Source organism: Chiloscyllium plagiosum, chromosome 42, assembly GCF_004010195.1.
Source record: "Chiloscyllium plagiosum isolate BGI_BamShark_2017 chromosome 42, ASM401019v2, whole genome shotgun sequence".
In the NCBI taxonomy this organism is placed as follows: Eukaryota; Metazoa; Chordata; class Chondrichthyes; order Orectolobiformes; family Hemiscylliidae; genus Chiloscyllium; species Chiloscyllium plagiosum.
Genome location: NC_057751.1, coordinates 15,030,399 through 15,054,218, shown reverse-complemented (window position 1 = coordinate 15,054,218; position 23,820 = coordinate 15,030,399). Strand labels below are relative to the sequence as shown.

Genomic DNA, 23,820 nt, shown 5'->3' with positions numbered 1-23,820 from the left:
ATCAACTCTCACCTCCGGTATACAGCTCAGGTTCCCACCCCCCTGACATACTAGTTTAAACCCTGAACTACTCCAGCAAACCTTCCACCCAGGACATTGGTCCCCTTCCAGTTCAGATGCAACCTGTCCTTCTTGTACAAGTCCCACCTTCCCCAGAAGGCATCCCAAATTATCTACATATCTGAAGCCCTCCCTCCTACACCAGCTGTGCAGTCACGTGTTAAGCTGCGCACCACTCCCTGTTCCTCACCTTGCTATCTCGTGGCACCGGTAGTAAACTAGAGAACACTAATTGTTCGTCCTGCTTTGCAGCTTCCATCCTAACTCCCTGAAATCACTTTGTATATCCTCGATCCTTTTCCTGGCTATATCATTAGTGCCAATATGTAACATGATTTCTGGCTGTTCGCCCTCCCTTTTTAGAACCTTATACACCTGATCGGAGATGTCCCGAACCCTGGCACCAAGGAGGCAACATACCTTCCGGGAATCCCGATCCTGACCACAAAATCTCCTGTCGATTCCCCTAACTATCGAGTCCCCTACCATGAGTACTTTTCTATTCTGCCCCCTTCCCTTCTTCGCCACAGTGTCAGGTTCAGTGCCAGAGAACTGACTTATGGCTTTTCTCTGGGAGGTCATCCTGTTACCTAGTATGGTGACGAAACATCTGAAAATGAACGTTCCAGCTCAGCGAGCAAACCTCCATCCAGAACCTCAACTTGAGCTGCAAATCATCTCAAAACTCACAAACTCTTGACTGAGATACAGTTGCATGAATGGTTAATCCACCGAACAGCTCCCTACATGCAATCATATGGACCTGAGTCTTGGTAATGAAGGACAGTTGACTGCAGAGCACATTGCAATCAAGCTTAATCCAGTCTTTCCATCATATCTTTTTACACCAATTCCATATGTTGATTATAAGTCTACTAGGATTGACCGTACTGCTAACTCAGCACAGACCACGAACGATCTGGCATCAGATAAGCCACTTTGAACCACTGAGACACTATGCATCCTATGCTGATCTTGATACTTTAACTGTTATGAGTGGAAGAGCTGTTGATTCACCTTTGGTATTACACACCTCAACACAGTCCCCCTTCCAGGTCATAACCACGTTGCTCAAAACTGTTATCTCAAGTAAGAAATAAAATATTCTCCTACAGAGTCAATGCAATAGCCAAATTTTACCTCTGAGTTGCTCAGTCATTGGTTTTGATGAAAACTTTTGGCCGTGAAAAAATTTTAATGGCTTCTTCAATTTCAGCCAACTTCTTTTCAAGGTCGGTCCGTCGATTCCGCATGCCAATGGTATCCACTCTTACAGGGAACATCAACAGTTGCTTGGTCAGTTGTTGTTGGGCTGAGGAGTGGTAACAGATCAAACCAAATAAGCTTAAAAAAGTGTAGTTATAATACATTGCAAATATCATTGTTCAATCTCACTGATAAGACACCAGCTTCAAATATGTTTAATTATTCCCTCATATCACTCCTTGGAAAATGATGGAAATACACAAGACTAATTACACGTAAAAATATTTGTTGTCAGCAGTGGAAACAGTGAGGCAATTGTTACAACTCACTGTGCATTGGAAATCAAGTACCACTATTCCCAGAGTCATGACAAAAATTGAAGATTTCAAAAAGTATGCAAAGTTCCCGAACTGACCTGACTTTCGAGACCCTCGCTGAGAGAAAACATGGAATACATTTCTGAACTGAACAAGAATCGATAGATATTACAAGTAATTAGACTCTAGCTACATGTAAACAATTGTAAGCCTTTGACGTACAAAACTTATTCAAACTCTAATTCCCTTATAAATTCCTCCTTACACAGAAACAGACAGACAGGGTAAATTATGGACAAAGGGGAAAAAACTACAAAGACAGTTCAGTAGTCTTTGTTCCCAAGTTCTGCTGTTGAGATAATCCTTATAATTTTTCAGTGTCCACTGAATTTTATTTTTCTGGTTTCTTTCAGTGGTTAGTGAGAGAATTAAAAAAAGGGGTTTGTACACTTATAAAAACAAAATTGTTATCTTCACAATTAAAAGTCAGAGAATAAAACAACTATTGCAAAAGAGAAGTTTTTTTCTTTAGGTTTACATGGAGTTATGACCGCAGACAACAAAGATACCAGTCCTGAACTGGGGAAGAATTGAACAACTTTCTCCCTCTCTCCAACTTATTCCTGCCTTCAAGCTGTTCACTTACCTCAGAACCAATGGTACAGTCGTTGGCAGGCAAAAACATTTCTATTATTAATTTGTCACTAGTCCATAAACCATTCTATTTCTTGTTGCCAGCAAAACCTTCATCCTTGGTGCCAGATTGTCTGCAACTTTGCAAATAGTGCTAATTCAAATAATTGTTTACATGATGGGTGTTGGGATACTTGTTTTTCAAAACTAGAACCACTGTTTTTTAAAAAACAAACAAACACTCTCTTTTTCGGTCCTAATTTTTATCAAGTAAATAAAAGACACTGTTCCTGCAAGACCTGTCAAAAGGTTGACCATAACAGAAGACTATTAGTTATCAGACAAAAGTAATTACAGCAACCATTATGTCAGAGATTTCACAGACCAAAAGCTTAATGATGAAAAATTGAAATTCTGATTCTGCACTTAATTACTATTGTCTATTAAAATAGCTTTTAAAGCTTTTCAAGAAATTAACTGAAAAATTAGTGTCAGCAACCAAAAGGCCAAATTCTCCTCACTTGTTCGATGCAGTTTTGTAACAACAATTGACTACACATCCCTGCTAGGTCGACTTAAAGAGGACTAGGCAGTGCCACACATAGCTTCAGGATGAATTCAACAGTGGATATGAATTCAAAACACGAATAATTACAACTTGGAACACCATCTAGGAGGACAGGTTGCAAATGCAGATGTAGTGAGCTGCCTCCCGCTGGCTGATCGACTACTGCAGGAGTCCGTAATGGTTTGAAATTTTCTAAATACACATCCATTCACAGCTGACAGTATCAGACTTGGTTTGCAAAAGGCAAGGCAAAACTGAAATAGCTGGTGATGAGAGAAACTAAACGGCTGTCACAACAACTGAAACCTTTTTGGACCTGGAGAGACCAGATCACAATAGAGGATGGCATATTATTAATATGAAGAGCAAGAGTGATAGTCTTGAAAAAAGGTCACAGCCAGATACTGGTTGAACCCCACCAGGGTCACCCAGGAGTTTCCAAAATGAATATGCTGACGACAGGTCTGGTGGTCAGGATTGGATGCAGACATAGCTGCGTTGGTAGGGCAGTGCCCAGAGTGCAAACAAAGACAAAAATTACTGCCCACAGCTCCTCCATATTCGTGGAATTGGCCAGGTAAACTCTGGACTCAGTTACACATCGACTGTGCAGGTCCTTTTGTGAGCTCAATGTTCTTATTCTTTGTGAATGGGCATTCACAATGGTTGGATGTGCACTGAGTTAATTTGTTAAATACAGGAACAACAATAGAAAAACTGTGTGCATCTTTTGTAATATACGGATTCCAAGAAGTGTTGTGTCACAGAAAAGAGGCCATCCTTTACCGGCAGAGAATTTGAGTATTTCCTAAAGTCAAATGTTATGAGTCATATAAGGACAGCTCCATACCATCAATCCAATGGTCTGGCAGAAAGAACACTCCAAACTTTGAAGGCAGGCTTAAAGAAACAGTGTCCAACTTCACTAGATACCAAACTGTCCCAGCTCCTATTTAATTATTGGACCAACTCTCACGCATATACAGTGTTAGCTCAGGCAGACTTGCTGCACCATATAAATCTGACCTTCCTGGACTGGTGCATGGGGGAGGGAGGAGCAGTTTGAAATGGCATCAGGAATGCCAATGCCAGACACAAGGGTCCAATAAGAGAGTTTACTTAAGGGGACAAAGTTTGGTGTACAAGCCATGGGAATCCCCCTGCATGGGTTCGGGGCATGGTTGATGGGAGGTCAGGTCCAGTGACATATAAAGTTTGGATCGGTGCTGAACAAGCATATGGACCAGATGAAAGCTGCAAACTCGCAAATAGTATGGGAGCAAAATGTGCTCTGCTCCTCAACTGTCTTTCCAACTGCATTTGGATGTGTAGTTTTTGAAATAATTCTTCACAGGTGTATCAAACAGCGAGTCAAACTCACACAGCTTTTTTACCTTAATAGTTGGTATATCTGCAGGAGAAAATGTCTCCTGCCTTCGAGAGCTTTAACAAGAACTGATCAGTAAATTTTAAAAAGATAGCAAATATATCAGTTTCATCAATGGGTGTCACACAGGAGTATCCGAAATAAATGTTCAAACAACAGGATTCCAGTAATGACAGACCCCTAAAACTCATGGTCCTGGATGTTCACATGAAATATTTATGTGCTTCATGGTGCAGATATTGCACTCACATTAAGTTACAACAACAGCTGGAGAACTCTAAGCTCATATTATTTGATGGTCTCTGAACCATTTATATCATATGAGCAGCAATTGTCTCATAAATCACTATAAATTCCACAACTGCAACTACTGGAAACTAACTCTGGTTTTTAAAAGTGAACTAATTATTACATTAACGATTGAAGAACAAGCAGCAAATTTGCAGAGCAGTGCATGCTTAGGAAATTGATGAAAAAATACAGATTGATTAACCAACTTTAGGTTGATTGATTGCCATTAAATCAGAACGAGCCTATCACACATACTTTGTTGCAGGGAATGAAGTGTTTCCAAACGTTCATTCTCTGGCATCCTAGTATGTCCAGGAGGCATGCTCGGATCAGGGATATTCTTCTTTCGTTCCTCTTCCTCTTTACGCCATTGATTTCTCCGATCAATCAAACTGAAAACAGTCAAAATATGAATTAAGTATCCTCAACCGAAAACTAGGAAAAAGAAAAATTCAATTAAAAGCGAAAAATACAGGGAGATAGGTAAAGCACGCAATTCAACAATATGTGGTGCATGTTACAACAACTCATAACTCTGTCCTTCAAATGAGAAAAACCAAGGCTAAAGATCACAATCAAAATGGAAAATCAATAAAAGCGCAAACAAGGTACATCAGGAACTAGTGATAAACAAATGTCAACCTGGAGTTAAAGGCTTGCAGACCACAGAAGGGAAGAAAGCCAGAGAGAATTGAACCTCTGAGGATAAGACAGAGAAAGAAACTCTACATTAAGTTTAATTTTAACATATTGAGATGCAGAGACAGAAAGCACATCTAAAAAATTGGATTTCAAGTTTTAGAGGGTCTCCAAAATTTAAGAAGAACTATGACAAAGACGGCATAAAACGGAGAAATGTTGATGGTTCCAGAGATGGAAGTTTAAGATAAGACAAGAATGTCTCTAGAATTAAAAAAATGCACACAGTGCTGCAGTAGTAATGGACTGGTTTAAATAAATGATTGCAAAAGATGAGAGGGGGAGAAAAAAAAGGATCAGTAAGGTTTATAATATACCAATAGTCCCTGCTTACTACTGAGGAAGCTGGCCTTTGTTCTTGCTTATATATTCCTGCTGTTCCTTCTCTTTCCTATCAAGCACTTCTGCAAGTGACTGCAGAGATTTGGAGCGTCGCACTGGCATTCTCCTTGCATTCTGAGCATTATGCCTCACAAAATCAATATTAACACCTTTGACTTGAATCTTGAAAAGAAAACAACAAGGAGATTAATAATTGATCATTTACATTTAAAATAAATTTAAGAAAAAAAGTGGACAATTAAAATAAGGAAATCTGAATTGATACATCATAAAGTGCACGAAGTAAAAAACTTGCATTTATACAATAATGGCTTTGGTGGCTTTAGGACGCTCTACACAATGAAATATTTTGGAAGTGCGACCATGAATGTTACGTTAGTGCAGAAAGTGAGTTTGGACAAGTCTATTCTCACCTCTCTGTTATCGCTTTCTGCGATTTCAGCACAAGTCTCTGATTTTGGTGGACTAGGTGACAAGGATCGCTTTGGGCAAATGCCTGTCCCACATCTTGAGTGTGCTTTAAGATAATGCTGACTTTCAGAATGTTGAGGGGGTGAACTCTCCTAAGGATAAACAGCAAACGATTTAAAAAGAAAATGGAAAAGAAGCAAAAGAGCATGCCTCCATTCTGTGCTTTAGAAAATCTAGCAATACATTACAAAGCTAATGGATCTGCAGCACAATGGACTCATTTCCATACAAGTATTTATGTCAAGTTCACATTTTAATCTCTCCTTCAGCACCATGAGTAACCCCATTGTCTTTTGCTTTTTTAGATTAGATTAGATTCCCTACAGTGTGGAAACAGGCCCTTCGGCCCACACTGACCGTCCGAAGAGCAACCCACCCAGACCCATTCCCCTACATTTACCCCTGACTAATGCACTTAACACGACGGGCAATTTAGCATGGCCAATTCACCTATCCTGCACATCTTCGGACTGTGGGAGGAAACCCACACAGACATGGGGAGAATGTGCAAACTCCACACAGACAGTCGCCTGAGGCTGGAATCGAACCTGGGACCCTAGTGCTGTGTTTTGGGACCATCACAATCTGTTTCCCTTACTCCCTTTTCCCCCTTTGCCATCAAGAGAAAAACCATCATTTTCTAACCCTTTTCAGTTCTGAAGAAAAATCCTATCAGATTCAAAACATTAACTCTATCCAGTGACACTGTCAGATTTACAACATCCACAGTATTTTCCACAACTGTATCTCATCCTGGAGGAGGAAATTAAGAGATGGGAGAGATGCAGTTCTGTCATTGTATGGAGGAAATTCAATTGGCTCCAAATAAAATGGTCAACACTTAAATTTCACTTTTGAAAAGTAAAATAAAAACTGTCAATTAGAGTCATAGAGATGTACAGCACGGAAACAGACCCTTTAGTCCAACTCGTCCATACCGACCAGATATCCCAACCCAATCTCGTCCCACCTTCCAGCACCCAGCCCATATCCCTCCAAACCCTTCCTATTCATATACCCATCCAGATGTCTTTTAAATGTTGCAATTGTACGAGTCTCCACCACTTCCTCTGGCAGTTCATTCCCAGATGCACTCTGATGTCCAGCGATACAGGAATTCAACAGCAAAGGCAGTAACTGTATAGGCTCACTGCTTTGTGTGACCACATAATCAGAAATAGACCACATATAGTAATCAGAAACAGTAAAGTGAAGAGACAGGTCAGACTGGAACAGAATAGGGAGTAAGGAATGCCTGTTGGGTTAAACTGCATCTAAGGCAGATGAACACAAGGCAAGGATAGGTATGTGGGACTGGGATATTATCGCCATTACAGAAACTTGACTAAGGGAAGGACAGGACTGGCAGCTGAATGTACCAGGGTATAGGTGTTTTAGGCAGGTCAGAGGTGGTCGAAAGAGGTCAGGGGGAGTTGCATTTTTGATTAAAGCTAGTAGCACAGTAGTAATCAGAGATGAAATAACTGAAGAATCATCAAGTGAGGCTTTGTGGGTGGAGCTAAGAAATAAGAAGGGGATGGTGACGTTATTGGGGTTGTACTATAGGTCCCCAAATAATCAATGGGAATTAGAGGAAAAATATGGCAGGGAGACTGGGATTGTCATAGGAGGGGATTTCCTCCTAAATTTCCTAACATAGACTGGGATTGCCAGAGCGGTAAGGGCTTAGATGGGGTGAAATTTGTTAAGTGTGTTCAGGACAATTTCCTCAAGCAGGACAGAGGAAGGGGCAAAATTCAATCACAGGCACACTGACCTACATCGGTCAGGGATTGGAGTATAAAAGGTTGGCAAGTTATGTTGCAGTTGTACACCACGTTGGTGAGGCCACACTTGGAGTATTGTTTCAGTTTAGGTCACCTTGCTATAGAAAGAATGTTATTAAACTGCAGAGTGCAGAAGAAGTTTACAAGGATGTTGCCTGGTCTCAGTGGTCTGAGTTATAGGGAGAGGTTGGACAAGCAAGGACTTTTTTTCTTCACAGCATAAGAGGCAGAGGGGAAACCTTATATTGGCGTATAAAATCATGAGAGGCATGGACAGAGTGAATGCACTCAGTCTTTCTCCCAGGGCTGAGGCATCGACAACTAGAGGACATTAGTTGAAGGTTAGAGGGGAAAGAATAAAAGGGAATCTGAGGGATAACATTTTTAAGCAGAGTGTGGAATGCATATGTAATGAGCTGCCAGCAGAAGTGGAGGAGGCAGGTGCATTCACAACATTAAAAAGGCATTTGGATAAATACATGGATAGGAAAGTTGCACAAGGATATGGGGCCAGTGCAGGGAAATGGGGTTAGCTTTGATGGACATTTAGGTCAGTGAAGACCAGTTTGGGCCAAAGGGCCTATCTCCCTACTGTCGGACTCTATAATTCTATGACTCTATAATCTAAAAAGGGAAAACAGAAGTAACACTTGCTGTCCATTAATCCCTTTGTTCCTGGTTCTACAAAGTTGGAGGATTCTCCCCATGATGGCAGGAAAGAGAAGGACAAGCTTTCTTGCAGCTAACAAGATTATTCAGGGATAAAAGAAAAATCAGCATACAAAAATGTCTGTTCACAAATTTGAAAACAACATGTTGTAACATAGAAAAGAAAGAAATGTCAATATGGTTTCAAAAGTTTCAAGCAAAATGTCAGAATTGCTTTCGAAACATGACTGAATATTTCGCACCATTTTCATGGCAAGTAAACTTATGAAGAATTTTGCAGTTAAGTCCAGATTAATTTATTTGCTATTATTACTGGCATTTACCCAACAATGTAGAAAATTCACCCAGCAATGTCCTGTACATAAAAAGCAGAATAAATCCAATCCAGTTAATTAGTGCCCCAGCAAAGGTGTCATCAGCAGTGCTATCAAGCAGCACCTGCTCAGCAACGCCCACTTTGGCTTCTGCCAGGTCACTCAGCTCCTGACCACATTACAGCCGTGGCTCAAACATGGACAAAAGAACTGAATTCCAAAGGTAAGGCAACAGTAGTAACATCAAGGCTCCATTTGACTGCATATGACATCAAAGAGCCCTAGCAAAACTAGAATCAATGGATATCCAGGGGGCAAATCCCTCCACTGGTTGGAGTCATACCTGGCACATAGGAAGATGGTGGTGATTATTGGAGGTCAGGAATCTCAGCTCCGGACTTTCTGCAGGAGTCTTTGAAGGTAGCATCCTAGGCCCAACTATCTTCAGCTGCTTCACCTTCCCTCCACCATGAGGTCAGAAGTGGAGATATTCACCAATGATTGCATTGTTCAGCACCACTGGCGACTCCTCAGATACTGAAGCAGTCCATGTTCAAATGCAACAATATCTGGACAATATCCAGGCTTGGACTGACCAGCGGCAATAACATTCACACAAATTCCAGGCTATGACCATCACCAGTAAGAGACAATCTAACCATCACCCTTTAACATCACTGAATCCCCCATTATCAACATTCTCAGGGTCACAATTGACCAGAAATCAACTATGCTCACCGCATAAACACATGATTACAAGAGCAGGTCAGAGGCTAGGAATTCTGTGGTGAGTAACTCACCTCTCGACTCCCCAAAGCCTGTGCACTATCAATGACACACAAGTCAGGAGTGTGTTGGAATACACCTCACTTGTCTGGATTGCTGCAGCTCCAACAACACTCAAGATGTTTGACACTATCCAGGATACAACAGCCCAGTTGATTGGCACTACATTCACAAGTAACAACTCCTTCCACCACTGGCACTCAGTACACGCTGCTGCTACTATCTGCAAGATGTGCTGTAGAAATTCAAAGATCCTCAGACAACACCTTCCAACCATGTCCACCTCAAAACGGCAAGATTTGGAGATGTCAGAGTTGGACTGGGGTGTACAAAGTTAACAATCACACAACACCAGGTTATAGTCCAGTTTTTAACTTTAATCAAAGGACAAGGGCAGCATAGAAAATGGAACACCACTCACTTCATGTTCTTCTCCAAACAACTCACCATCCTGACTTGGAAATATATTGCTGTTCCTTCACGGTCACTGGGTCAAAATCCTGGAATTCCCCCCACTAATGGTATTGTGAGTCAACCACAGCAGGTGGACTGCAATTTTGAAAAAGATGGCACATCACCAGCTTCTCAAGGGCAACTTGGGACAGGCAATAAACACTGGCAAGCCAGCATTGCCCACTTTCCACAGATGAATGAAAAGAAAATTAACAAGCACACTAAAAGAAACTACAAAACATCTGCAAAATCCTGCAGGTAGTGGAAATCTGCAAATGTAACAAAATACAGTCCTCAGGAGTCAAGCAGCATTTGTGAAAAACTGGGTCAATCAATCAACTTTTCACCTCTTACAATTATGATAAAAGGATCTTAGAACCTAAACACATTTCAACTTCTGTTCCTCAAGTAATACAGCCTTATCTGCTCTGTATTTACAGATTTTACTGAATTTTCTTTTCAAAATAGAACTGTGTTATCCAATTTCTCCACTAAACACTCCAGATGTTCTTTTTAACTGTACTCAAGGAGCCACTCCTCTTGAGTGAATTGTAATAATGAGTCTATTTAGCCACAGAAGTATTGCAACCAAGTTGAGAGGCACGTTCATAATTCTGGCTGAAAATAAGCAGTGTTCCATACAGAAAACAGTTTTGCAAGTTAGTCCTAACTATCTCATGCTTTTGTCCTGAAGTCATGAGAAAACCATCCCAATATTTTGCTAACAACACAGTATTGTCTTCATTGCTCGCCCAAATCTACCTGTAACTGTGCCATCACTTTTGAAGGAATGGATTCATATTTCTGGGACTTCCACAGCGCTTTAACAGGTTTGGGGCCACTCAGTTCTCGCTCTTGGTCCTTCTCCCTGCATTTCTTCTGAATTTCCCGTATGCGCCTCACATTCTCCTTTTCATGATCTTTCAATTCTTTCTCTAAAACAGAAACAAGATTCCTGTGAATTGAAGTCTGAGTCCAGAATATCTGGAAAAATGAGGAAAAAAAAGCATTATGAGGTCTACTGATGTTCATGACATCAAATTAACAACGTCAGAAGTCACACAATACCAAGTCAGAGTTCAACTGGTTTATTTGAAATCACAAGCTTGTAGAGTGCTGCTCCTTCATCAGGTGAAGTCACTTCGTTGGACTATAAACTGGTGTCATGTGACTTCTGACTGTATCCACCCCAGTCCAAAACCAACATCTGCACATCATCAAATTAACAAACTAAATGTTGATTGTGACCATTTTTCATGTAAGTTTGTACATATCTTCATGTTAAGGGCTAGTGACCTTTCAAACAAAATGACAGAAACTATAATTAAGGAAGAGTAAACTGCTTAGTTCCTGGAGGCTGGTTCTCCATTCGTTAAGATCATGCATGATCTCAGCAATGCCTCAACTCCAATTTCCTGTCAACCCCAATACTCTTAGATTCTGAACAAAAAAGAATTCCATGTCCCTCAGTTCTAAAACTGCAGTATTTCTGCCTTCGCCACACTCGAGAGAAGAGAATTCCACAGATTCACAATCCTCTAATATAAAAATATTCTCATCTGTCAGAAATATGTGACTCCTTATTGTGTCCCTTCGTTCTAGTCTTTCTTGCAATTATCCTTTCAAATTATCCTTTTAGCATCCACCCTGTCAAGTTCACTCAGGATCTCTCCTCATTCGTCTAAATTCCAGTGGATAAAGATCCAACCCCTCAAACTTGTCCTCATAAGCAGAAATAAATTAAATGGATCTTCTCTGAATTGCTTATAAAACAATTATGTCCCTTCTTAAATAAGACGACTACATACAATACTCCAGATATGGTTTTTTCAGTGCCCTTAAAACTTCGCAAAACATACCTACTTTGATATTCTATTCTCCTCACAGCATTCCTTTCGAAGTTCAAACTCTGTTTTGAATAAGTTCCATGAACTTCTTTTCCATTGTGTTCGATGCCTCTCTTTATAAAGCCCAACACCTCTGTACCACTTTTTCAACCTGCCACACCACCTTCAGTGATATCTGCACAGATTTCCACTCTTTCTGCTCCTACAGTTCCCTTAAAACTGCAATCTTTAGCTTATATTGTCCTTCCTCAATATTCCTCGCAAAATACATCATTTCATCGCTCCTTATTTGTGTGCTCCTCCAATTCTGGCTGTTTGTGCACCCCCGATTTGACTAGCTTCACAACAGGCTACCTCAATCCTAACCACTGATATTCCCTCTTTAAACCTAATTTTCCCTTCTCCCAGTACTGATCATGATCAATGAGGTCAGTAAAAGAGAGATATATTGTTTTCAATTGGTATCAGAGTCAAGGCACAATAGTCAAAACCAAAAATACCTTGAAATCATCACTGCAAAACTGGCTCCTCATTTGCCAAAGGTAGTCTTTTATTCCATTCAACTGAGAATCAGTCAACACCATCTTTTACTCACCTCAGTGAACATGATCAGTATTGAGAGAAGGGAAAATTAGGTTTAAAGAGGGAATTTCAGTGGTTAGGGTCTAGGTAGCCTGTTGTGAAGCTAGTCAAATCAACTGAACAATGGCTGCCAAGAGTCTCAAACGAAATGTAGAGCTTACCATCGAAATATAACACATCAATGCAGTATCTCCACCTAGTTCCAGAATTTTAATTTTAGCTTTGGCTTAGCAAGATTCCAATCCTGACAGATGCTTACTCATCAGCAAAGTCATTCCACAGAAACAACAACACACTACAAAGATCATTTACTTTTTGGTGACAACGGTCGATATAACGATGCTCCTTCCAGCTGCAGCAGCATGCCGACAGAGCCCTTTTGCCCTCTCTCCAGGATCTCTCTGGCATTTGAACGCACACGTGGGCCTGGCCGCGATGGGCGGGCACTGTAGCATGAGGGGTACAAGGTGGGATCAGGGGCTAATGGTCCCAAAAGGAAGTCTAGTTTTAAGCTATTCCCTTCTAGCCGACCCCGAGCTGCAGTGAAAAACAGAAGACAAAAACAATTAGACATATTTGTCAGTATATACAACCTGTAAATTGATCATTCAGCCATGAGGATCTTAATGCTGAATTGATCGTGTCAGCTTCCAAAATTGTAACTGAACAATTACAAGAAATGAAAACCATCAATATCTTTTCCCTTCTTTACTGAGCTTAAAAATGTGTTGCTGGAAAAGCGCAGCAGGTCAGGCAGCATCAAAGGAACAGGAGAATCGACGTTTCGGGCATAACCCCTTCTTCAGGAATAAGCCCTGAAGAAGGGCTTATACCCAAAACGTTGATTCTCCTGTTCCATGGATGCTGCTTGACCTGCTGCGCTTTTCTAGCAACACATTTTTAAGCTCTGATCTCTAGCATCTGCAGTCCTCACTTTCTCCTTCTTTACTGAGCTCAGTTTTGCAGGCATAGAACAACACTGGGTAAATTTGACTCTCATCTGAGGAGAAAGAGGAGCAAAATTTTCAATGTCAAATTGCAAAGTGCCCAACATTTGTTTCAAGGTTATCATATTCTCAGTTAAACAATTGTTTAAATAGTTATGTTTCAAGATATCCTCCAAGTGTGTTAAGAGTCTTATCACAAACCTCCCAAAGATCACTCACCATCTGTACAACAAACCCTATTCAGGATAATTAATGATAAAACAATTAGCACCTTTACTCTTTCATCCTATGCAACCGTCATTTTTAGGAATAGTACTAAACTAACGAAAAAATCAGAATCAGATTATAAAAATTGAAACCATATTTGTTATTAATTAGATATTGTGAAATATTCAACACTGGGGGAGTAATTACTGAATATGAATCTTCACTCACCCAATTACTTGCACTTAGTTCTCGACTGAATTTCAGCCTAGTATTAATAGGGTGTCCAATCATTGTATCTATAACAACACCATGAAGCTCTCAATTAGATTCCAATTGGTTACTTTCCCATGTTTCTACAAATATACTGTACCTGCACAATTACTCTATTTCAAATGTAGCTAGGAAAAGTTATTTCTTGTTTAAATTTGTTCTTTCAGACTACCTTAAGCCATTGCATAGAATGGGCAAAAGGGCAAGAATCATTGCATGCAGAAACACTTCTTTCAACTTTGTTTCCTCTCAGATGAGAATAACACAAAAGGAAGATGGAAAGCACTTCACTGGAAACAAAAAGGTAAAACCTCACCTGACATTGGACGCTTGTAGAAATCTGGGAATAGTGTTGGGTCTGGTGGAATGGGACCAGATATCTTGGACGGACCCTCAGACATCTTTGCTTCCTGGTAATACAGTAACAGAGCTATGTCAAAATAATTTAATTTAAAAAGGAAAGGAGCATCACAGGAGCAGAAGGAGGTCATCAGTCCTTCAAGCCTGTCCCACCATTAATTTGGATCATGTCTGAACTGTACCTCAACTCATTTTCCCGTTTGTTTTATATCACTTGAAAACCTTGGCTTACAAAAGAAAACTCCAATTTCTGTGTTGAAAATTACAATTGAATTTCAAAAAGGCGAACAAAACTGCAGACTTATTCAACACTTCATATAACCCGATTTCCCATCCAAATGCTGTAATTTTAAGGTCATGCCTTCTTGTTCTGAGTTGCCCAATAGGCACAATAGATTCCCTGAAGCAACCTTATTGGATCAACCAACTTGTTACTAATTTAAATCCAATAAGAGATTCAGGAAAAACTTATGTACTCAGAGGTGAAACTTGAAATCACAAGAAATTATTAAGTTGAATAGCAGAGATATGTTTGAGAGAAAGCCAATCACATATGTGAGGGAGAAAGGAATAGAAAATTACACTGATAAGTTGACAGGTGGAAGAAGGGTGATGTGGAGCAGAAACATCAATGTGAACCAATTGGGTTTAATGACCTGAAAAATACTGCGCTGTAAATTTGAGGTAATTCCACAGAGTTTAAATCTTGCCTGAGGTACAGGGCCCAAAATTGAATACAATACTTTGAGTGAGGTCTTTACTACTATTCCTCATTATGCTAACTTTAGAGAATGATTCTATTAATGTTGTTAAATTAATTCTAAAATCTGTCAACTAACTTTTATTTGTGCACATGAACATCACACTAAAATTCCTTTGAGTCTCCTTAACTCTTAATCTATCAGTTATTGATCATTTTTGATTTGTCTCTGGATCTAAAATGTCAATGGATCAATTTGGAGCGACAGTTAATACACCTGGTTTGCCTTTAATTTGAAGTTTTCTCTCTCTTGCCCTTCCTGAATAGCAGAGTCATATTTACTACTTGCCAATCCATGGGGACAGTCCTAATATCTGATTCCTGTTGAAGGGCTTATGCCCGAAACATCGATTCTCCTGCTCCTCTGATGCGACCTGACCTGCTGTGCTTTTCCAGCACCACACTCTCAATGCACATCTCCAGCATCTGCAGTCCTCACTTTCTCCTAAAATCTAACAATACTGGAAAATCAAAACCAATGCTTCTAATAATTTTGCAGCTCCTCTTTTTAAACCTTATGACAACTTCACAATTTGAATTTAATTCCTTACTGTCATTAAATGTTCAGTTCCCAAATAATGATTATTTTTCTTAGCGTATCCATTATGACATTATAAAGAATTATTTCTTGACCTAATATCTGACATATTGTTATTTTCACTTGTAATTTCTCCTGCCTTTGCCTCCATGGGTCAATTTTAATTCCACTAATTCCTTTCTTATAAGTTCTCAGAAAAGCTTTGACTATCTATTTTCTTGCTGGCTTCCTCCTGTTCTTTCATCCTCATTATCTCATTTTTTTGGTCAGGTTTTCTTGATTTTTAAAATCCTCTGGCTCACAACACCCTTTTTGGTAACATTGAAAGCTGCTTCTTTGAATCTAATCTTTACTTCATTACTTTGCCACAACAGGAATGTTTTCCAATGCTATTTTATTCCTTGAGAGGCAATTCCTTTTCCACAGTTTTGCCATTGCTTATGTATCTACAAATCTTTTACTTTAATTTGACAATCTACTTTAAACAATATTCTGAACTATCCTTTAACTACTAAAGTGGCTTTGTTTAATCCAAAGGCCTAGATAATCTGCACCACCCTGAAATTTAATGTGATTTCCTCCCCAGAAAGTCCTTATAGAGCAGTGGTTCTCAAAGTACAGTCCCACGCCACTGGTTGTCAACATAAATGCATTTGATCCACTAACTACTGTAGCTGAAAATGCAAGTGACTGACATGCAACACTACGGCTGAGGTCACATGAGTTAACAACATCCGGCAACCAGACCAGCTCCATGCACAAATCACAAAATGCAACAACTAGTTTTATAAGCCCAACTTATGTCAACAAAGAACTAGAACTTTCAACATTTGTGTGGCTCAATGACAAGGGGAAATAGCTGTATGAGGTCCGAATGCAGCTTTCTTGTATGGTTCTGCATGTCTCCTCATTGGCATCTCATCAGAAGAAGTGTAATTCTTACCATTGATTTTGATAAGCGTTTTTGCGGTGGTAAGGACTGTGGGTAGGTAGAACCGATGGATAGTTCAAAGGGTCATTTTTCCCTCATAAGGGGCCTTGGACAACACAGTTTAAGAAGCCATTCTTCTTACCCTGTTTGACAGCTGAGACTAAAAGCCTGGGCCCAAGTTGGTTTCTGGTCAGAATCAGTACAGGGGTTATTCGACTTGGACGCACTTTTGCAGTGGTTGTGGGGGGGCGGGGGGGGGGGGGGGGGGGTTTGTGGGACAAAACCGAGCATTGTCAAAATCCAGTGTATCATTATGGAGTCAAGTTGCAATCAGCTGTATCCAGGCTCGGAGTTCAGTCTGCTTGGGGAGGAGCAGGCTGGAATAAGTCATGGTCCTTCAGTGTAAGCCCGAAAGGAATCACCAACAACCAGGACCACCCCGAGCTGGGATTAGGAGCCCATCAGCGCGACAGCCGCTCGCTTACCTTCTTCCAGCTTTCCAACGGTCCACGGCGTCGCACACGCCGACGCAGCGTCATTACATCACCTCCGTCACCGTGGCAACCGCGTCCCTCACGTGGTCCGAACACATTCGGTAACACTGGCTGGTTCCGCCTCTGAGTGTCAAAATCCCATGACATATTCATTGAGTTTCTGTGTGACAATCGGGGTCTTATTCCGAGTCTCACTGTGAATACCAGCATACTGAGCTTCACTGTCAATATCAGAGTGTTATACCGAGTGTGACTGCAAACATCAGCATATAGAGTGTTGAGTTTGATTGTCAACATCAGGGTGTTATGTATCAAATTTCACTGTGAATATCAGTGCATAGTATTGAACATCATTATGGGGATAATTAATACTCATTGAGTCTCACCGTCAGTGACAAGGAAATGCTCACTGTATTTCAGACACTGTTCGTTAATTTCACCTCCCGATATTCCTTCATCTCTCACGTTCTCCAAAGGCATACACTTTTTTGACCCTACCGTCTGAGGAAAAAGGCATTTTCGGAAGACCTTTGAAATGCAGAGCTCTCCCATGCCCAAACATTCATTTCTCAGCACACTCAGAAGAAGTTATATTAACCATTAAGGCTGAGCAAGACGAATTGTCTGGGGAAGATACTGAAGATTGCATGGTCAGGTTGTCATTCAGTAATATTATTGAATGATCTTGGGTTAAGACAATGATAAGACAGGCTGTGCATCATCTCTGGATTGACCGTTTTTTAAACACATAATTTATTTGACCAGTTGACATATCTATCCTTCTCACTTCCCCACCACTGCCTCTATTTGGATTCTTTTACTCTGAAGCATGCCACACGGAGGCATCATATACAAAAGGTCGCATCAATAGGAGACACGCTGTTTGTTCATCATGTTCTTCTCCATTTTGAGTTGACATGTTAGCAGCTCCTCATTGTCACTCCAAACACTGAGACAGATTAGCAGATGACAAACTGCACACGAAATAGTCTGGACATTCTGAAAGGCTTTAATTTTTGTTTGCATTCTTCTTCAGGTAGTAAAAAAACACTGTATGTCCTTGGAACAATGTTTCAAGGGATGATTCTTGTACTTCTCCCAAACTGGGAATGGGAGCAGACAGAGAGCCAGATAGTAGTCACATGTGCACCTGGCTGTGTGGCACAAGTGTGTCTTGGGTCCTGAATGGTGAGGAAAAAGTATTCAGAAATGACTATCATCGAGCAGAATTCACCAAAAATCGTTTTTTAAAAAACTTTCAGAGAAGTTCTCCAAATCGCTAATTTTCTAAATAGCTAATTTTCCCCAGATAAGCAATGCTTTCTAGGCAGGGTCATATTGTGATGATGCTGCTTCTTTAACAAGGTAATGTTGTCCTTTTTTTTCTCAGAGGGATCATAAAGTCAGAAGTTCCTATATGTCTATCTACTTGAGAATGTTTTTAAGTCTTTCTTTTGAAACACTTTACAATGAAAAGGAAATGGCCAGTTCTCCCAGTTCAGGGTTTGGTTTGATTGGGTTTAAGCAAGCAGTCAGTTTTTTGAGGCTACTGGTCAAAAAACAGCTCCCCTGCTAATCCTGTCTCTCCCTGACATCTCCCCTGTAAGAACCTGTGCTTGATTTTACCTTTTTTGTCAAGGGGGTGTTTATGGGGATGTTGGTTTTCAAATAGTTACATTATTCTAAATTTGGTTTTCTTTTATTCATGTACAAATAAATTCTGTTTTGTTTGAAACGGAGTGATGAGGCTAGCTGCACCACTCCTCAAGTATCCACTTTACACCTGCTTAAAACAAGTGGAAACGATAGGGTCTGGATGACCTTGTTGAAAAGTTTTGAAGGGGTCTGGCTTGGTCCATAAGAATATTGAGAAGTTTCCAACACAGAGAAAGTAATATTCTATGTTATTAATACAGTAAACTGTACATGAGACAAACTCACTCTTTACAGTTTCATTGCAGCATTTTTAAACATTGAACAATCCCAGGTTTTCCTCAGAAGGATCACATCCACTACCTCTCCGCAACTCTACCTCACGCTCCTCCTTTTAGACACTCCTTAAAACCAAACTCTTTGGCTAATCTTTTGTTCATTTAACCTAATATTACCTTATGTGACTTGATGATTCATTTTATTTAATAATACTTCTGTCAAATACATTGATACATTGCATTACATTAATGGTGCTGTATAACTATGTTGATGGCATTTCCATATTAGTAGTCCAAACATGATCAACAAGAAACCCATTCCTCCACTCTTTCAAATAAACTGTTATACCAAATACTCTTTGCACAAAATATTAATGAGGTGCTGACATTCCCTGTGCTACAGTACTCAGGGGTATTACTCAAGAAGCCCTGCATTGACAGAAATTCATTGAGAGGATACTGCTGTGATAGATATTCAGTGAGAGAATACTGCACTGCTAGACATTAAGTAGTGAGGGAGTACTGTCAGTATTGATGAAATATTATACTGCCAGAAGTGCAAGATTACCAAATGTGCCAACATTCGGATGAGACAAGGCACCATTACTCCCTCAGAGAAAGATCCCGTGTAAAAGATCTCATGGTAGTATTTTGAGGGAAATCAGGGAATTCTCCCTGGTGCCTGACCAATATTTTTCCGTCAACTAATAGTCAATCTGATCAGTTTTGAGTTCGAATCCCTACAGTGTGGAAACAGGCCCTTTGGCCCAACAAGTCCACACCGACCCTCCAAAAAATAACCCACTCAGACCCATTCCCCAAACCTATTATTACCCCTGACTAATGCATCTAACCAAAACATCCCTGAACACTATGGGCAATTTAGCATGGCCAATTCACCTAACCTGCACATCTTTGGATGCATTGTTGTTGCATTTTTATTTGTAGGAAGTTGCCATGCACAAATTGGCCACCATGTTTCCCTACACTATAACGGCTATTACACTTCAAAAATACTTAATTAGCTGTGAACTGCTTCAAGGCTTCCTGAGGCTTTGAAAGATTCTAAAGAAATGCAAGTCTTTCTTTCTTCCCTCAGAATAGACATTTTCCTTCTAGGGAAGCTACAATGTGTGTTGTAGACTGCCCTCTTCACCTGGTCACTCTTATGCTTGGTTAAGGAGTTTGTAAATACCGAGCATCTGCTTTATTTATGCCTCTGCACTTTCCATTGTCAATATTCTGAACATACATAAATCTCCGTGACTTAAACTTACTTGAGGGACACGCTACGATCCCATCAATGCAGCTCCATCTGTAGTGGACCATTGGATTGCAACCTTCTCCTACCCGTGTCTTGTAGCAGCACTGGTGTTGAAGGCAGCACCTTAGAAAAGAGAGGTAGTAACATTGATTTAGAAGAAACATTTACATTAGAGGAATGATGAATTTAACCTGGGCATCAATGAATCAGAACATTATGGAAATTTACAATGATGAAGGCAGATAATAGTCAGAATTCACACAATTGTGTAACAGATATAAAAGATGAGACATTCCATTGTCAAACTGCTTTTTATATTGCTGATCAAACAACAGCAGACCCTCCTACATTACTCTTGGTTCAAAGAGTGAAAATATTACATAAATCATCGTACTTTTTCCACCAGTCTCCTTCAAATGTATATCCATGACAGGCCAATATTGTGGGACTGATTGCAGCACCGTGACCATATCTTTCTGTCATTGCAAAGAATATCACTACATAGGGATGCTAACAACAGAAGTAAAGCAGGACTTTTACCCATCAGGAAGCCGACAAAACTCCAAACTTCCCTATCCTTTTTAAAAACTCCAGGCTTTCAAAATTGACACTGGATTATACCTAATGCATTACCTCTTGATTTACTCAATCATTTCGCTAACCTCTCCAAAACTTTCTGTAGTGCCTTTTACCATTTTCGTTATTTCTATACATACTTTACTGTATTATTATTAGTTATTAATTTATATCTATAATCCTTTTTGCTATTTCGTTAAATGTCAAGTATCCAGGTTTCAGAATGACTGAGCCCCTCAAGTAATTAGATTCATTCTTAATTTCACAGGTTTCTCCTAAATTTTCAAAACTCATTTCATGGGACATCGACATTGTTCATAATGGTTGTATTGTTGACTATCCTGTAGTGCCCTTGAACCGAGTGGCTTGCAAGGCCATTAGGATGGTGAAAAGTCAGCATGTGCAGAGTTGTACGTAAAACAGATCAGGTGAGGATGGCGGATTTCTCTTCATAAAGGACATGGGTGAACTATCTGTGGGTTTGAACGAATGCCTCAGACATTAATTTGTGACATTACCATTGCACTGCCACCTCCCTTCCACGTTTTTTGAGGCTTTTGTTCTATTTTGCCTCTCTTACAGATTGAATGGTTGGATGGGACAGGGGATGGTGCAATTGCATGCAGAAGTTAAACTGTGCCAGCATAGGGCAGGTTCAACAGGTTAGCTTGTGTTCATCTGTTCTTTCCTGTCCATTTAAAATTTATTCTCATGACTCAATGCTATTGTCTGAATAGGGTGAACATAGGTTTTAGCCTTAGCTAACCAGATTTAAACACACAATCCAGGTTGGTTCCTTGGTGTAGTGTGAAAGGACATTGCATTGTTGGATTTTCAGTTAGACATAAAAGATCCTCAAGCACTATTCAAAGAAAAAAGTAATCAAGAGTGGTTCTTCTGGGTAACACTACCTAAACCACTCAATGAATCATCTATCATATTCTTGTCTGTGAGATCTTGCTGTGTGAAGTGGTGTTTGAATCTAAAAGCAAATTCTTTGTGAAGCACTTTGGGGCATCCTGAGGATGGAGAAAGTTGCATCATGAATGCAGGTACACTCTTCCATCCTCACCGCCAGGAATTGCAGTACTTACCAATCAATCAAGTCCACCGGCTTTCCAATCAGAATCCGCCTCTTCTTGCGGGTGCAATGGCAACCATAAGGAACAAAGTCAAATTTAAAATTGTCACGGCCTAAACATCGCAGCATGTTTGAAATGCTTCTCATTCTTCCAGCATAATCATCAGTGCCACCTACACACAAATGGAGAAGAGACTGAGCAACACTCAAGGAGGGTGTCTTACCATCAATACAATCCAATTAACAGAAAGGACTTTCATTAGGACTCTTTTTAAAGAAGACTTCTACAATTCCATGAAAGAAAGCATATCATCTTCTGGCCCGTTTTATAAAGGGATAAATATCCTCATCCAGGTATATTTTAAAGACGATTTTTCATGATCAGGATCCCCTTTTTAAAGAGGCAGGTCTCCTCCTGCAGCTTCAGAGCTAGAGGCCTGTGTTGGGATGTTTGAGAGGCTTCTTGTAACATCGAGCCTGGGACTCCCAGGTCCTGTTCTGGTTTGGAGTCTGACACTCACCACTGAGAAAGAAAGAGGCAAGAAAAAGGACACAAAATGTCAGCAACTGTTCCATGGAGCTTCAAGTTACGACCGTCATGGCCATAGCAACATGGCATGAGAACCTAGCCCATAGCAACAGACCGTGAGAATTCTGGACCAAAGCAGCAGAACATGAGAACCCTGAACCATAGGAACAGAGCATGCACATTCCATGTCCACAGCAACAGAGCAGATATATCTCAGCTCATAGCAAGAGATCACAGACATCCTGTCCCAACCACCTTCAATGCTGTCAACAGCTTGCAGTCTTAAATCTGAACAGCTGTCGCTACTACCAATAGAGAATTTGGAGATTTAAATTCAAAATCTGGGTGAAGGGGAGTTGTGTCTTGAAGATGTACTTTAGGAATTCACCAAGGCTTGTCAGACAACACCTTCCAAACCTATGAACGCTACTATCTAGAAGAACAAGGGTGGAAGATACATGGAAACACTTGCGAGTTCCCCTCCAAGCCACTCACCATCCTGACATGGAAATATTACCATTCCTTCCATTTCATTTCTGGGTCAAAATTCTGGAATTCCCTCTCTAATGGCATTGTTGAACAATCTACAGCATATTGATTGAAGCAATCCAAGAAAGCACTTCACCACCACCTTCTCAAGGGCAACGAGGGATGGGCAGTAAATGCTGGCCCAGCTCAAGTGACTGAATACGTTTTTTTAAAAAGTGATATGGTGGGAACAAATTAATGGAAGGATCTGAAGATTAATATTTAACAGATTTACAGTCTGTTGCTGTGGCAGCCTTCAATCAAATATACAATAGCAAGAAATGGGCAATTCATACAAATTGCACATGCAGGAAAAAAGCATTCCAGGCCAAAGCAATGTAATATGATCATTTTCAGAACCAAAGCAACAGAGAAGCCATTTGCATGTATTCGGTTTTCACCAGCAGCCTCTGCAGCTTGAGCAAAGCACAAAGATGAGGAACCTTCTCTGTCTAACATCTTCTCAGACCATGAACTGTGTGAGGCTTTTCAATGATCTAATTTACATGTAGACAGAAATAATGTCCTTTCTGCTGTTTAAGGAACTGGGGCACAAATACAATATTTGCTCGATGCTCAAGCCAGGATGATGAAAGTCAGGTCACCAGAGGGCAGTATTGCAGCACTTGTGAGCTTTGGTGTGGGGGCAGCAAGTTCTCCAAGAACAGAGTCTGTGAGCTATATTGAAAGTTTGCAGAGTGCAATACCAGTGTTACCAGGGTTCACATTCTTTTTCAATTTCGGGCCTGCCAGGCTCAAATAAAACCTGAATAAAAATCTCAGGATGTTTCCTGGAAGCAAAGTTCAAATTTTACCAGGTTGACAAAGGTACCTATAAATATAAATTACAAAAATGAAAAATTACAGGAGTGACTGTAAATTCTCTCAATATTTTCAAAAAAGATTTAAAACAATAAAAAGTCACATCCAGGTCACAGCAGCAGCAAACATATCCATCCCAGGTCATATATATAAGGTAAAAACAATGACTG

General features: G+C 40.2%; 2 protein-coding genes across 3 annotated transcripts in view; both read right to left on the bottom strand.

Moving 5' to 3' along the window:
* enkd1 (enkurin domain containing 1) overlaps positions 1–16,996 on the bottom strand; it is a 22,258-nt gene extending 5,262 nt beyond the window's left edge. The window contains exons 1-8 of one of the 2 annotated variants that reach the window (XM_043681578.1): positions 16,911–16,996; positions 14,153–14,246; positions 12,725–12,949; positions 10,746–10,918; positions 5,917–6,066; positions 5,496–5,665; positions 4,718–4,854; positions 1,201–1,372 (exon numbers count right to left, since the gene is read on the bottom strand). In XM_043681578.1, the coding sequence (XP_043537513.1) occupies positions 1,212–1,372; positions 4,718–4,854; positions 5,496–5,665; positions 5,917–6,066; positions 10,746–10,918; positions 12,725–12,949; positions 14,153–14,246; positions 16,911–16,964 (1,164 nt within the window). In that variant the 5' untranslated portion in view covers positions 16,965–16,996 and the 3' untranslated portion in view covers positions 1,201–1,211. Of the gene's footprint in view, positions 1–1,200; positions 1,373–4,717; positions 4,855–5,495; positions 5,666–5,916; positions 6,067–10,745; positions 10,919–12,724; positions 12,950–14,152; positions 14,247–16,567; positions 16,593–16,910 lie in introns of those variants that run through there. The other variant, XM_043681579.1, reaches the window with a different exon arrangement.
* Positions 16,997–17,951: 955 nt separating this feature from the next.
* LOC122542977 (group 10 secretory phospholipase A2-like) lies at positions 17,952–23,468 on the bottom strand. The gene is made up of 4 exons (XM_043681121.1): positions 22,796–23,468; positions 21,785–21,944; positions 20,128–20,237; positions 17,952–18,100 (listed from the first exon to the last, which is right to left on the bottom strand). The coding sequence occupies exons 1-4, from the start codon at positions 22,827–22,829 to the stop codon at positions 17,952–17,954; spliced, it is 453 nt and encodes a 150-aa protein (XP_043537056.1). The 5' UTR covers positions 22,830–23,468.
* Positions 23,469–23,820: the final 352 nt, after the last annotated feature.